The sequence below is a fragment of the Heptranchias perlo genome, chromosome 9, assembly GCF_035084215.1.
Source record: "Heptranchias perlo isolate sHepPer1 chromosome 9, sHepPer1.hap1, whole genome shotgun sequence".
Classification (NCBI taxonomy): Eukaryota; Metazoa; Chordata; class Chondrichthyes; order Hexanchiformes; family Hexanchidae; genus Heptranchias; species Heptranchias perlo.
This window is the reverse complement of record NC_090333.1, coordinates 47,930,988-47,945,785: the sequence shown is the minus strand read 5'-3', so window position 1 is coordinate 47,945,785 and position 14,798 is coordinate 47,930,988. Positions and strand designations below refer to the sequence as shown.

At 43.7% G+C, this 14,798-nt stretch overlaps 1 protein-coding gene across 1 annotated transcript in view; it reads right to left on the bottom strand.

Annotated features, from left to right (window-relative positions):
- LOC137325355 (retinoid isomerohydrolase-like) overlaps positions 1-8,841 on the bottom strand; it is a 32,308-nt gene extending 23,467 nt beyond the window's left edge. Inside the window, exons 1-4 of the mRNA XM_067990349.1 lie at positions 8,831-8,841; positions 8,610-8,692; positions 4,445-4,595; positions 1,689-1,796 (exon numbers count right to left, since the gene is read on the bottom strand). Coding sequence (XP_067846450.1) covers positions 1,689-1,796; positions 4,445-4,595; positions 8,610-8,692; positions 8,831-8,841 — 353 coding nt within the window. The remainder of the gene's footprint in view (positions 1-1,688; positions 1,797-4,444; positions 4,596-8,609; positions 8,693-8,830) is intronic.
- Positions 8,842-14,798: the final 5,957 nt, after the last annotated feature.

Here is a 14,798-nt window from a genome sequence, read left to right as displayed (position 1 = left end):
GTAACTTCTATGTCTTTCCGTGAGGTGGCTAAGAGGGGCTCCGTGGAATCATTTTACGTCAGAGATTTAGTCAAAAGCTACTGAAAATAACGAAAAGATTTCAGACTCTTCTTTTGAAACAAATTGTGCATTGTGTAAGTTAATTACTCCACTACTTCTGAAATTTTGTTTACTGTATCTTTCTGCTTCTGTATTAACTTATTTGTAATTTTTTTTTAGCAGCACTGGTTAAGTCTGCAGGCCCTAATGGTATGCACTCTAGGCTGTTGAATGAAGTTAGAGAGGAGATATCAGAGGTCATATCCACAATTTTATCCTCCTTAGATATTCAAATTGTACCATGGGACTTGAGAGTACAGTAGTTGATTTAACAACCTTGTTCAAGAAGGGAGAAAAGGACAAACCAGGTAAGTATATACCAGTTAGTCTAACATCAGTTATGGGAAAACTCTTAGAGTCCATAATTTAGAGATTAGTGAGCATTTAGAAATGGACGGGTTAAGAACAGACAACACAGATTTGTTAATGGCTTATCGTATTTGACAAATTTAATAGAGTTTTTTTTGAAATGATCAATTGAATAATTAAAAGAAATGCAGTAGATGGAGTGTATGTAGATTTTCAGAAGACATTCGATAAGGTGTCTCAGGTAACACAATATTGAAATTTGTTGATAACAAAAGTAGCAGGATTGACAAACAGAGAGGACTGTAAAAGACATCAGGAAGGTGTAGACAGATTAGCAGAATGGGTAGAAATGTGCCAAATTAAATTTAATGTGGCTAAGTGTGAGGTAGTACCTTTTGGGAGGAAAAACAAGGAACGGGAGTATGTACTTAATAGAAAGACCTTGGAAGGCATGGATGAAGAGAGAGACCTAGGGGTTCAAATACATACTTCCTTGAAAGTATGACTACAGGTCGTTTTATACTCCCATTCCTTATCCTCATTCTTTAAGGGAAAATTAGATTTGAAGCAGAGTAGATATAAGACTATGGGGAAAGAGCAGTACAATGGTATTAGTTTTGGATTGTTCTAGCAAAAAACCAGCACAGACATGATGGGCTGAATACTTCCTTCTGTGCTATAAGCTTTGATGGTTAATATCACCTACAAATAAATTTTTGAAAGGCAAAACAATTCTAATAATTACTGTAGCATGCTGTCATTTCCATGAAATTTGAAGTAGGAAAAATATCATATGTGATATAAATGCATTAGTGAATTATCACATTGGTCACAGATTCAAATATTGTTTGAACAGAGGCTACCTGGACAGATTTTTATTCCTGGAGCATACGGAGTGGTATAACATTCCATCAAAGACAAGATAGATGGGATTATAGCTTAGGGAGAAAAATCAGAGGATAAAAATAGAGTCCACTAAATGGAAGAAGCTTGATGGACCAAAGCCCCTTTTCTCATTCCATAGTTTATGTTGTTATGCACTTCAATCACAATAACTATAATTATTAGACAGTTAACAGATTAAGATTCAATACTATGCTAATAAAAAACACATAGTAAGTGGCCTTTTAGCTTAGGTTTGAATTTTTGTTTTCTTTTCAAATGGCTGTGTGTTCAAAAAAAATCTAATTTCATACAACAAAAGCTGAATTAAACACAAACTTAATTTCTACAACAAAGAAGCATTCTTATTTAAATGGTAACAAAAGTATTTTCATAACCTGGAAAAGATGTTCTTGCATGGGTCAGGGTAACCAAAAGTACCAAATTCAGTGATCACAATTCTTTTCTCAGTCAGTGCCCTTACATAGGAATCAGTTTGAACAAACCTACAAAGAAATAAAAGGTCTCTGTTGAAGCCTAAATAATTACAATTTATCAAATCATGTAATTGGTAAGAACATAAATGCAATAGTCTAGAAATTACTGTTAATGATATGGGTGAACAAATGCTTAACACATATGATAATCTTGTCTGCTTTTCTAATGCAGATGTTAACTCATTTGTTTTAAATGGACTAACAACTCTATTATGATAGCAGAATGTCATGTGAATGGAATAAGTGTGTGTGCACTGTCACTAACAAAAGCTTGCATTTATATAGCACCTTTAATGTAGAAAAATGTTTCAAGGCACTACACAGAGGCATAAGAAAAATATGGAACCCAGGCCAAAGAATGAGATCTGAGGAGGCCATGACCAAAAGCTTGGACGAAGAGTTGGGTTTTAAGGAGGGCCTTTAAGGAAGAGATGGAGGGGGAGAATCAAAGAGTTTTAGGGAAGAAATTCCAGAGAGTGGGACGTAGTTGACTGATGTCACCTATGCTGGGATGGGGGGGGGGGGGGGGGGCAGGGGGGGCGGTTATACAAGAGGATGGAGTCAGAGGAATGGAAAATTCAGGGGATGGGGTATGGGGGGGGGCGGGGGTGGAGGGTGGTTGTATCACTGAAGGAGGTTACAGAGAAATAGAGAAGCAAGGCCATGGAAGGATTTAAACACAAGGCTGAGAATTTAAAATTTGAGGCGCTGGGAGACCAGGAGGCAATGCAGGACAGCAAAGTCAGGAGTGGTGGGTGAGCAGGACTTGGTGTGGTATAGCAGAGTTTAGGATACACTGAAGTTTATGGAGGATAGTTAATGGGAAGCTGTCCAGGAGAGCTTTGGAGCAATTGAGTCCAGAGATGACAAAGGCATGGTTGAAGGCTTCAGCAGCAGATGGGCTGTGGCAGGGTTGGAGGCAGGCAATACTGTAGAGGTGGAAGTAGATTGTCTTTGTGATAGAGAGGATTGATTTGGAGTTGGAAGCTCGGCTCAGGGTCAAATAGAATGCCGAGGTTGCAAACAGCCTGGTTCTGCCCAAGACAGTGGACAGAGTGGTAAGGATGTGAAGTTTGTGGTGGTGACTGAAGATGATGGCTTCAGTCTACCTGATGATTAGTTGGAGGAAATTGGCTCATCCAAGACTGGATGTCGAATAATTAGAAACAGTGGAAAGATAGAGAGAGGTATGGAGAGATAGAGCTGTATGTCATCAGCATTCATGTGGAAGCTGACCCTATGTTTGCAGATAATGTCATCAAGGGGCCTGATGTAACGAGGAAGAGGAGAGGGCCAAGGATGGATCCTTGGGAGCTTCCCAAGGTGATGGTGTGAGATTGGAAAGAGAAACCATTGTTAGAGATGCACTGGCTACAGTTGAATACATAAAAGTGGAACCAAGCAAGGGCAGTCCCACTGAGCTGGATAAATGGAGAAGTGTTGGAGGAGGATGGTGTGTTGACCATGTCAAAGGCTGTAGAGAAGTTAAGAGGATGAGGAGGGATAATGGACCATGGTCACAATCACAGACAATGTCATTTGTGACTTTGATTAGGGTCATTTTAGTACAATGGGAGGGTCAGAAACCTGATTAGATGGATTCAAACAACGATTCGAACAGAGAATTGTGGGAAAGATTGGCATAGATCTGGGAGACAATAACATATTCAAGGACTTGAGAGGAATGGGACGTTGTAGACGGTGTGGTACTTTGCAAGGACAGAGGAGGTGGAGGGTGGGTTTTTTGAGAAGAAGGTGATGCCAGCAATTTTGAAAGGGAGGGGATCCATTTACAAGGTCAACTGGCATAGGGGCCAGGAAGGGACGTTGGGTGTTTAGTGGAAACAGAATCGAGGGAATAGGAGGCAAGTCTCATGGACAACATGAGCTCGCAAAGGGCATGGGAGAGGAGAATAAGGGCCAGTAGTTTGATGTGGTCTAATCAGATCTGGAGATGGATGGCTAAACGAATTGTGCACCAGGTTCACTCAAGTTTGTGCCCCTTGGAGTTGAGGGAGTGAAGATGGGCATTGTACCAAGGAGAACAAGAGGGATGGTTGACAATGAAGGTTTTGCCATGATTAGGGCATAGAAGGTGGAAATGAGTGAGTGGTTCAACATATCAGTGGCTGCAGAGGTATCCTTCCATTACCTCATCCAAGTAGTTGCTCATGTATTGCTCAAATGTGATCATGGAGAACCTCACAGCTGAGCCCGATCCCATTCTCTTTTGAAGGACACATGCACTTTCCAGCAGGCGTCACTGGATAAACAATCAGGAGCAGGAAACTTGACTGATTTTTATCCCCCACTGTGGTATCACCCCAAATGCTTCCTGGCTGAGGTCAGCGAATGCAGCAGAGAATGGTAATGAAACCTAAAAAAAGTCTTCAGCAAAATTATGAAGGGTGAGGTTTTCCATAATATGAATAATATTGCATATTGTCCCTTCCGGGAGGAAATAATGTAACTTTGTTCTACAGAACGGGTCATAATTAAATTTTTTATGTTTATTCAAAAATGGAGCCCATGCTTTTGTGATATTTGATAGTCTCATGTTCATCCTTCAGATTCTACTGTGGGATAATTCTTTCTAAAATTCTGTTTGGAGAGGTACTTAAAATAGGAAAAAATGAATTGCACAAGTTGCACAATACCGTCTGTAATAGGTGACTTCTCCATTCTTGAAATCAAACTTGTGAAGGAGAGCTTGTCCGTCAAATAGATGATAGAATGGCTCCGAGCCTACCTCAAATAACCCAGGACCACATCGTAGCAGGCTACCCTTTAACCATGAAGGAATTGCACCTAGAAGGAAAGAACAATTGGTGTGAATTGGACAACATGTAATGTAGTGGCCTATATGGTTTTATTAGACTAGTTGCTTTACCGCTAACTATATATACACAACTTGCATTTAAAGTGCCAGCTTGGCTCAGTGTTAGCATTCTCACCTATGAGTCAGCAGGCCAATGGGTTCAACCCCCACTCCTGTCCTTAGCACATAACCTAGGCCAACACTTCAAAACAGTGCAGAGGAGTGCTGCAGTGTTGGAATGTGTTGTCTTTTGCATACAATATTAAACCAAGGTTCTGTCTGCCTAGTTAGGTGAAAGTAGAAAATTTCATGGCACTATTGGAATTGCAAGGAATTCTTCCAGTGTCTTAGCCAACATTTATCCCTTCACCAAGAACAGCTTTATTTTATTTACCATTTGTGGTACCTTTGCTGTGTGCCAATTGGCTGTCACATTTGTCTACAATAATGACTATACTTGGCTGCGAAGCACTTTACAACAGAAAACACACCATATAAAGCGAATTCTTTCTTTTGTTTCTCTAAAGCACCAACAAAACCTAGACTAAGTAGTTGGAAAAACAAGAATATACATAGTACAAGGATGCCTAAGAACCACAGAATACAAATAGCACAAGATCAGGAAGTATGGAAACCTCACAAGATTGTATAAGTTTCCCTAAATGGACACAATGATAACAAATGCATAGCATTAGGAAAAGTTTCTAAATAATGCTTTACATTGCAGGCTCCTCCAGGGTGCATGGTGCCTTGTATGCTCCCCATCACCAGCCTGGCATCTTCCTGAATAAAAAAGGATTCCACACGTTCAACTTGTTTGCGACCACAGGCAATGCATCATGCAGGTCTGTGTCTAGTTTCCTAGCAGCAGTCATGATTCTTTTATCCTGTGCCAGTCCTCTGTGCTGCCTTTGTTCCAACCAAGCCGCCAGGTTACAGGCTGGCTAGTGGGCGACAAGGGATATCTCCTTCAGACTTGGCTCACAACTCCTGTTAGGAACCCGGGTACAGCTGCACAGCTGGCCTACGAGAGCCTTGCTGCCACCAGAATCATCATTGAGTAGACAGTTGGCGTGTTCAAGCAACACTTCCACTGCCTGAACCATTGAGAGGAGCCTTGCACTACAACCCTGATCAGGAAACCAGATTTGTGGTCCTCTGCTGCATGCTGTCTAACATTGCTATCATGAGGGACCAGCCCTTACCACTACCTGGGGAGCAAGAAGTGCCGCAGAAGCAGGAGGAAGAGGAGGAGCAGCATCAGCCATCATTGTCCCTAGCTGCCAGAGCTCAGAGAGCAGCTGTTGTGTTCATGGAGCTGACCACTCAGTCCAGGTTGGACAGAATCGTCTCCATGCTCTGCACGAAGCTTTGACACAAGTTGGAGCTGGACTCCTCCATTTTCTCAAGCTATTGTGCGCAAGCCCAGTGCCCATCATATGTATGTCCATCAGCCTTCTTCAATAGCCTGGGCCCTCAAAGTATGCATCTGAATCCTCTACAATAGAGCTAGTATGTGATCTCGCCCTCCAACGAGCTGGCACATATGGCATCCTATCCCCCTGCCCTAGCTCCTGCACACTTCTGCTTGGTGATTCACCACATGAAAATACATCCTCTGGCTAGCCTCTAAAAGTATGCGTGATACCAATATCTGAGCTGGTGCTTGCTAGGGTCAGATCGAGTGACGATGCATCTTCAGGAAGACTGGCCTCCTCTTCCTGAAATGGCAGAGATATTTCCACATTTTCAGCACTTGAAATGAAAGAGAGGGACAAGAGTTAGCTTTTATTGTGAAGGGAGAGCAGAAACAGAAGTGGCTGGTGAAAACAGCTGCAGTTTGTCATGCAGAGTGTGTATGATACGATAGAAGTAGGAAGGGGAAAGAGGATAAGGTATGAAGAAACCCTTAATGATTTCTCCTCCAGCGTTGACACTCGCCAAGGCCATGACTCTCCCCTTGCCCAAGAAGGCCAACACGTTTTCTTCCATGGGCGAGAGTGTTCATCCAAGCTCAGCTTCCTCCGATGGCAGTCTCCTGGCGTAGTTAGAGTCATAGTCATAGAGTTATACAGCACGGATAGAGGCCCTTCGGCCCATCGTGTCCGCGCCGGCCATCAAGCCCTGTCTACTCTAATCCCATATTCCAGCATTTGGTCCGTAGCCTTGTATGCTATGGCATTTCAAGTGCTCATCCAAATGCTTCTTGAATGTTGTGAGGGTTCCTGCCTCCACAACCCTTTCAGGCAGTGAGTTCCAGACTCCAACCACCCTCTGGGTGAAAAAGTTCTTTCTCAAATCCCCTCTAAACCTCCCGCCTTTTACCTTGAATCTATGTCCCCTTGTTATAGTACCCTCAACGAAGGGAAAAAGCTCCTTAGTATCCATCCTATCTGTGCCCCTCATAATTTTGTACACCTCAATCATGTCCCCCCTCAGCCTCCTCTGCTCCAAGGAAAACAAACCCAATCTTCCCAGTCTCTCTTCATAGCTGAAGCGCTCCAGCCCTGGTAACATCCTGGTGAATCTCCTCTGCACCCTCTCCAAAGCGATCACATCCTTCCTGTAGTGTGGCGACCAGAACTGCACACAGTACTCCAGCTGTGGCCTAACCAGTGTTTTATACAGCTCCATCATAACCTCCTTGCTCTTATATTCTATGCCTCGGCTAATAAAGGCAAGTATCCCATATGCCTTCTTTACCACCTTATCTACCTGTTCCGCCGCCTTCAGGGATCTGTGAACTTGCACACCAAGATCCCTCTGACCCTCTGTCTTGCCTAGGGTCCTCCCTAGGCAAAACAGTTGTATGTGAGCTTCTCCTGCATGAAAGAAGGGAGTGTGTTAGTGAGAGTCTTGAGAGGTGTATAGAGACTATACCTGTCCTGGTTGAATAGTTTGTATGCAGTGTGTAAGATGTGAGGTGTGGGGAAGTAAGAGTTACAATAATGTTGAGTGTGCAAATGAGAAGGAGGTTGAGTGAAATGTGGTGCAGTGATTGTAGGAGAGGGAAGGGAAGCAGGGGAGGCGAGTATTGTGAGTAGTGAGGCTGGAGATGGTGGTGATGGTGTGAGCAGAGAGTAAGAGAGCAGGATTATTACCTTGACAACTCTGATGAGATCATTGAACTTCTTTCGGCATTGTAGCCATGTTCTGGAAGCTAAGAGCCTGGAATTGACCTCCTCAGCGACCTCTTCCCACTGGCAGCAAAGATGTTGCTCAGGGCGACATGCCCCCTGGGAAGAACAGGATCTCCCTCCTTCTGTCCACCATCTGGACCAGGGCCTCCAAAGCAGCATCGGAAAACCTGGGGGCCCAATCTGCAGGTCTTGCAGCCATTTCTCTCCTTACAAGAGTTCTTTGCTGTCTACAGCCAGAGTGCACCGCCCCTTTAAGAGATGCTGGTTGCCATTGCGGGGCATCAAAGATGCATGACTTCCACCTCCCCCCAAACAATTGTGCAGTCAATGAATAGCATGGGTAGCACTAACTGCACCCGAGTCATTGTATTGAGCTGGCAGAACCGATTTCACGTAGTCTCCACCCGTTTTCAGGTGCATTTGAATTTCTAGTCCTATATCTTCATGTGATCCTTTTCAGTCAGCCATTTGTTAGCAAAATGACTATTTGCACTAGAAATACCAGTAGATTAGACATGACTATGATTTGTCTTACAATGTTTGTAAATAATAATTAAGAAAATGATTAGTGATCACTACTTTCTATAGAAATACTTGAAGAAAGCATTTAGAAAATGAAATCAATCTTCTGTTGGATTAAATCCACGCCAATATTAGAAAGCAAACAGATTTTTTTTCTAGAAATCACTGATATGAAGTTTCTTTCTGCATTGCTGATGAATGTTAATTAGGCTGATGGTAAGGAATATACAAATTAGCTTTGATAGCAACTGCTATAGCACAATGGCACAGCAGATTCTTCGATCTGACTTCAAATTTGCAAATTCGATTCTTAAAACCAACATTAAATAATAAATAACAAACCTGTAATACAGGTTGGCAGCGGCTGAGCAGTTTCTTCCACTGTTTCAAACAACTTCCTATACCCACCACTTGGATGTTCGATTCTGAAAGGTTCATACGTTTGAATGCATTAAATATTTTAATTACTGAATTATTGTACTACAATTAACTAATTATACATTGAAGATTGTCCCGTTAAAAAATCTTTCAATATAATGCAATTAATAAAAACTGTTACTTACCGATTTGCCATTGAAGATACTCAGTTGATGACAACTCCACTTTCAGCAAACCAAGTGTGGTTTTTTGCATTTCACAAGAATTATATAGAACAATGCTCAATCGGATTGCAAAGTTAAGAGGTTTAGACAAGTATTTTGGCCAACCACGGACTCTTAGGAAAACAATAGCTGCTTTCAGCTTGCAAATCCACAAGTTTCATTTCACTATTTACAAGAAGCCATGTGAATTTTCTTGAAAGACCTATTCTTTATTTTTTCACATTCAGATTAAAGTTACACAAAGTATGTTGTCACAAAGCAGTTCACATTCCCACAACAATAAAGTCAACACAGCCGTGCTCCTAAACAGATCTAAAATCTCAAAAACTGTGTCAGCAATGATTCACTTTTTACTTTTCCTAGACTAGTACTAAAAATTCTTTTAATGGTAAAATGCTGTAGATAATAAAGCATTTTAGCAAAGATGAGAAAGGTGAACATTAAAAAATTTCCTATCGCATTTCATTACTTGCATATTTATGTTATGTTACTTAAAATCAAGCAATAACTTGTCTACTTGCTATTACTGTTACCTGCTTATTTTGATGATTTCCTTGAAGAGTTAATGAAACTCAAATTTCACATCTCAAAAACCAACAATTAAAGAAACATACCATGCACAAGGAATAGTGATTTGGGTAAAGATAAGCAGAGTGTGGCAGGAAGGGACAGAGAGTTTAACAGTAATAGTGCATCAGCAAATAAGGTCAAAGCAGGGAAAAATGGTAAAAAGTTCATATTAAAGGCTCTTTATCTGAATGCATGAAGTATTCATAACATGGTAGACAAATTAATGGCACAAATAGAGATAAATGGGTTTGATTTAATAGCCATTACAGAGACGTGGTTGCAGGGTGACCAAGGTTGTGAACTAAATATTCCAGGGTACATGACATTTCGAAAAGATAGGCAAAATTGAAAAGGAGGAGGGGTAGCCCTGATAATAAAGGATGAGATAAGGACAGTGGTGAGAAAGGATCTTGGCTTGGAGAATCAGGAAGTAGAATCAGTATGGATAGAAATAAGAAATAACAAGGGGCCAAAAATACTGATGGGAGTAGATTATAGGCCCCCTAGCAGTTGCTATACTGTTGGACAGAGTATTAATCAAGAAATAAAAGGAGCTTGTAACAAAAGTAATGCAATAATCGTGGGGGACTTTAATCTTCATATAGACCGGGCAAATCAAATTGGCAAAGGCAGTCTGGAGGACGGGTTCATGGAATGCATTTGAGACAGTTTCCTAGAACAATATTTCATGGAACCAACCAGGAAACAGGCTATTTTAAATCTTGTAATGTGTAATGAGAGAGGGTTAATTAGTAGTCTCACAGTGAAGGATCCTCTGAGCAAGAATGATCATAATATGATAGAATTTCACATTGAGCTTGAGAGTTTTGTTTTAATTCATTCATGTGGGATGTGGGCGTCGCTGGTGAGGCCAGCATTTATTGCCCATCCCTAATTGCCCTTGAGAAGGTGGTGTGAGCCACCTTCTTGAACTGCTGCAGTCCGTGTGGTGAAGATTCTCCCACAGTGCTGTTAGGAAGGGAGTTCCAGGATTTTGACCCAGCGACGATGAAGGAACGGCGATATATTTCCAAGTCAAGATGGTGTGTGACTTGGAGGGGAACGTGCATGTGGTGTTGTTCCCATGTGCCTGCTGCCCTTGAGCTTCTAGATGGTAGAGGTCGTTGGTTTGGGAGGTGCTGTCGAAGAAGCCTTGGCGAGTTGCTGCAGTGCATCCTGTGGATGGTACACACTGCAGCCACAGTGCGCCGGTAGTGAAGGGAGTGAATGTTTAGGGTGATGGATGGGGTGCCAATCAAGCGGGTTGCTTTGTCCTGGATGGTGTCGAGCTTCTTGAGTGTTGTTGGAGCTGCACTCATCCAGGCAAGCGGAGAGTATTCCATCACACTCCTGACTTGTGCCTTGTAGATGGTGGAAAGGCTTTGTGGAGTCAGGAGGTGAGTCACTCGCCACAGAACACCCAGCCTCTGACCTGCTCTTGTAGCCACGGTATTTATGTGGCTGGTCCAGTTAAGTTTCTGGTCAATGGTGACCCCCAGGATGTTGATGGTGGGGGATTCGGCGATGGTAATGCCGTTGAATGTCAAGGGGAGGTGGTTAGACTCTCTTTTGTTGGAGATGGTCATTGCCTGGCACAAATGTTACTTGCCACTTATGAGCCCAATCCTGGATGTTGTCCAGGTCTTGCTGCATACTTACGTCTGAAACTAGAGTCTTAAACTTAAATAAAGCCAATTACATAGGTATGAAGAGCGAGCTGGCTAAGGTAGATTGGGAAATTAGATTAAAAGGTATGATGATAGATAAGCAATGGCAAACATTTAAAGAAATATTTCAATATTCTCAACGAATATACATTCCATTGAGAAATAAAAACTCCATGGGAAAAGTGATTCACCCGTGGCCAGCTAAAGAAGTTAAGGATAATATTACATTAAAAGAGGCTTATCATGTTGCGAAGAAGTGTAATAAGCCTGAGATTGGGAGAGTTTTAGAAACCAACAAAGGATGACCAAAAAATTGATAAAAAGGGAGAAAATAGAATATGAAAGTAAACTAGCAAGAAATATAAAAACAGATTGTACGAGCTTCTACAAGTACGTAAAAGGAAGAGAGTAGTAAAAGTAAACATTGATTCCTTAGAGGCTGAGCCAGGAGAAATTTTAATGGGGAATATGGAAATGGCAGAGATGTTAAACAAATAATTTGTATCTGTTTTCACACGAAAAGCATACCAGAAATAATGGAGAACCAAGGGTCTCATGAGAGTGAGGAACTTAAAGTAATTAATACCAGTAGAGAAAAATACTGGAGAAACTAAGTACTGGAGAGACTAAAAGCTGATAAGTCCCCTGGACCCGATGGCCTACATCCTAGGGTTCTAAAAGAGGTGGCTGCAGAGATAGTGGGTGCATTGGTTACGATCTTGCAAAATTCCCCAGATTCTAGAACGGTCCCAGCGGATTGGAAGGTAGCAAATGTGACCCCGCTATTCAAGAAAGGAGGGAGAGAGAAAGCGGGGAACTACAGGCCAGTTAGCCTGACATCAGTCATTGGGAAAATGCTGGAATCCATTATTAAGGAAGTGGTAACTGGGTACTTAGAACATCATAATATGAATGGCAGAGTCAACACGGTTTTATGAAAGGGAAATCGTGTTTGACAAATTTATTAGAGTTTTTGAGCCTGTAACTAGCAGGGTAGATAAAGGGGAACCAGTGGATATGGTATATTTGGATTTCAAAAGGCATTCGATAAGGTGCCATATAAAAGGTTGTTATGCAAGATAAGGACTCATGGGGTTGGGGTAATATATTAGCATGGATAGAGGATTGGTTAATGAACAGAAAACAGAGAGTAGGGATAAACGGGTCATTTTCAGGTTGGCAGGCTGTAACTAGTGGAGTGATGCAAGGATCGTTGCTTGGGCCGTAGCTATTTACAATCCATATTAATGACTTAGATGAAGGGACCGAGTGTAATGTATCCAAGTTTGCTGACAATACAAAGCTAGGTGGAAAGTAAGCTGTGAGGAGGACACAAAGGGCGCTAAATTAGGCTGTGTAGAAGCCGTTATTTCAGCGCTACACGGCCTCTCTGATATCCAAGATGGCGTCTTGGATGCACACGCACGTTTCCAGCGTGACGTGCGCCGGATGCCATCTTGGTATAGGAGTTGGTGCAGGCACAAATACCGAACGCTGGAAGCATGTAAAGTCGGGAGAAAATGCATGCAATCAGTGTGCATCGCTGATTTAAAGTAATAGACACCATTTTGGGACTTAACGCTCAACCCAACGCACAGTCTTAACCCCGACCATCTGAACATGTCTTACAGTGCCTGGAGAACTCCCCAGCAGTGTTATTTAAAGGGGCCATGCGGTGTTGCAGGTTAGTTGCTAGATTATTGCTTCTGGCTGCTGGTGGATTAAGAAGTGTTTTTTGAAGCTCCCTATTTTTACTGAGAGTTCCTACACTACTTTTGAGAGTGGTTTGGCAGGTACTGCCTTACGGTTTGGAAAGTTACAACCCTGGTTGAACAACATTCCTGCCAACCATGGGCAGTCTGCTAGGGCTCCCGCTGGACATCGAGCATGACTGGGAGCATGCAGAGAGGCCAAGCATAGCAGTTCAAGCTGTGAGGAGACGGAGGACGAGGAGGCACAGGGCACTGAGCAGGAGGCCCTACTCAATGAGGGCCCTTGGGGCCAATTCTCTTACCTCAACATGACCGAGGAGGATTGCATCCGACGCCTGAGGTTCACCAAGGAAGCCGTCACTGAAATCTGTCAACTGTTGCAGCCACAACTGCAGCCTCAGAGCAGGGCAAGGACAGCACTGCCTGTGGCTCTGAAGGTCACCGTGGCGCTGAATTTCTATGGCTCAGGATCATTTCAGGCCTCTGCTGGCGACATGTGCAACATCTCGCAGTATGCAGTGCACTGCTGCATAAGGGAGGTCACAGACGCACTGTACCACACGGGGAACAGGTTCATCACCTTCCCTCTCCACAGAGACAAGCAGAATGAGCGAGCACGGGGGTTCGCTCGCATTACTGGCTTCCCTATGATGCAGGGTGCCATTGACTGCACGCATATTGCCCTGCGTGCCCCGCACATCAACTCAGCCGTCTTCGTCAACTGAAAGTGCTTCCACTCTCTGAACATGCAGCTGGTGTGTGACCACACGCATCAAATCATGGTCGATGCCCGCTACCTTGGGACGTACACAGCAGGCCTATAATGAGACCCATGCTGCCACACGCAACATCGTGGAGCACACTATAAGCCTCTTCAAACAATGCTTCTGCTGCCTGGACCGGTCTGGAGGAGCCCTGCAGTACTCCCAACCTTGCCATCATGAGGGATCAGCCTTTGCCACCAATGATTGGAGAAAACTCTGAACCAGAGGTGGAGGAGGAGGATGCTGAGGAGGAAAGGCTGAGGAGGAGGAGGAGGAGGAGGAGGAGAGGGTGGAGCCGGAAGAGGAAGTGGAGGAAAATGCAAGGGTGCAACAGGAACCACACGCCTTGTCTGCAAGGGCTCTGCGTGCTCGCCTGATCTGTGCCCACTGTCAATAATGTCAACTACATCCCCCAACTCACCAACAGTCTTACACTCCCCACCTTTCCACTCCCACAAGACAATCAAATCGCTCTCCATCTGATTGGACATTAGTTTCCCCCTCAGTTCATTGCATAAATAAAAGCCACCACCAAATGCAAATTCAAAGTCTCATTTATCAATGAATAAATGAAATTATGCAAACAGAACAGAACTATTCACCCTTGTGCATTCCCTTAGTGCCTGTTGTTCGAGTGCCTTTATCTATCCTAGTGCTCCAATGAGGTGCTTCCCCAGTGGCTGGAGCATGGGTGGTGGAAGGCTGCTGGCCTTCAATGGAGGAGCGTGCAGATGGCCTTGGAGGACGACCTCGAGCAGCTCTGGGCCGGGAGAGCCCGGCTCCAGACTGCACCATCTCAGCATGGGCTGCAGCAGTCTGGCCTGGCTGGCCGATAGGCAACAACAGGGGCACTGACAGAATGGCATGGGTGGGAGCAGGAAGGCTGTCATCCTGAGAGAGGACAGCAGGTCCGACTGTCATGGCCCCACTGCCACTCGCACGGGGTGGTGCCTCAGCAATCCTGGTGATCAGCTGGAGAACGGATTGCTGGAGTGTTGTGACGCCCTCGAAGCACCGTTCCTCAGTGGTCCCTAGACCCACAAAGCAGCAGTCTGAGCTTCCAAGGCAGCAGTCTAAGCTGCAAATGCAGCAGTCAGGCTTTGGATGGCAGATGTTTGTGCTGCAATGGAAGTTGTGACATCAGTCATCAGACGCTGCATCATGGTGTGTTCCACAGGTGTGCTGATGGAGGTGACCACCTGTTCCATGTTGGAAA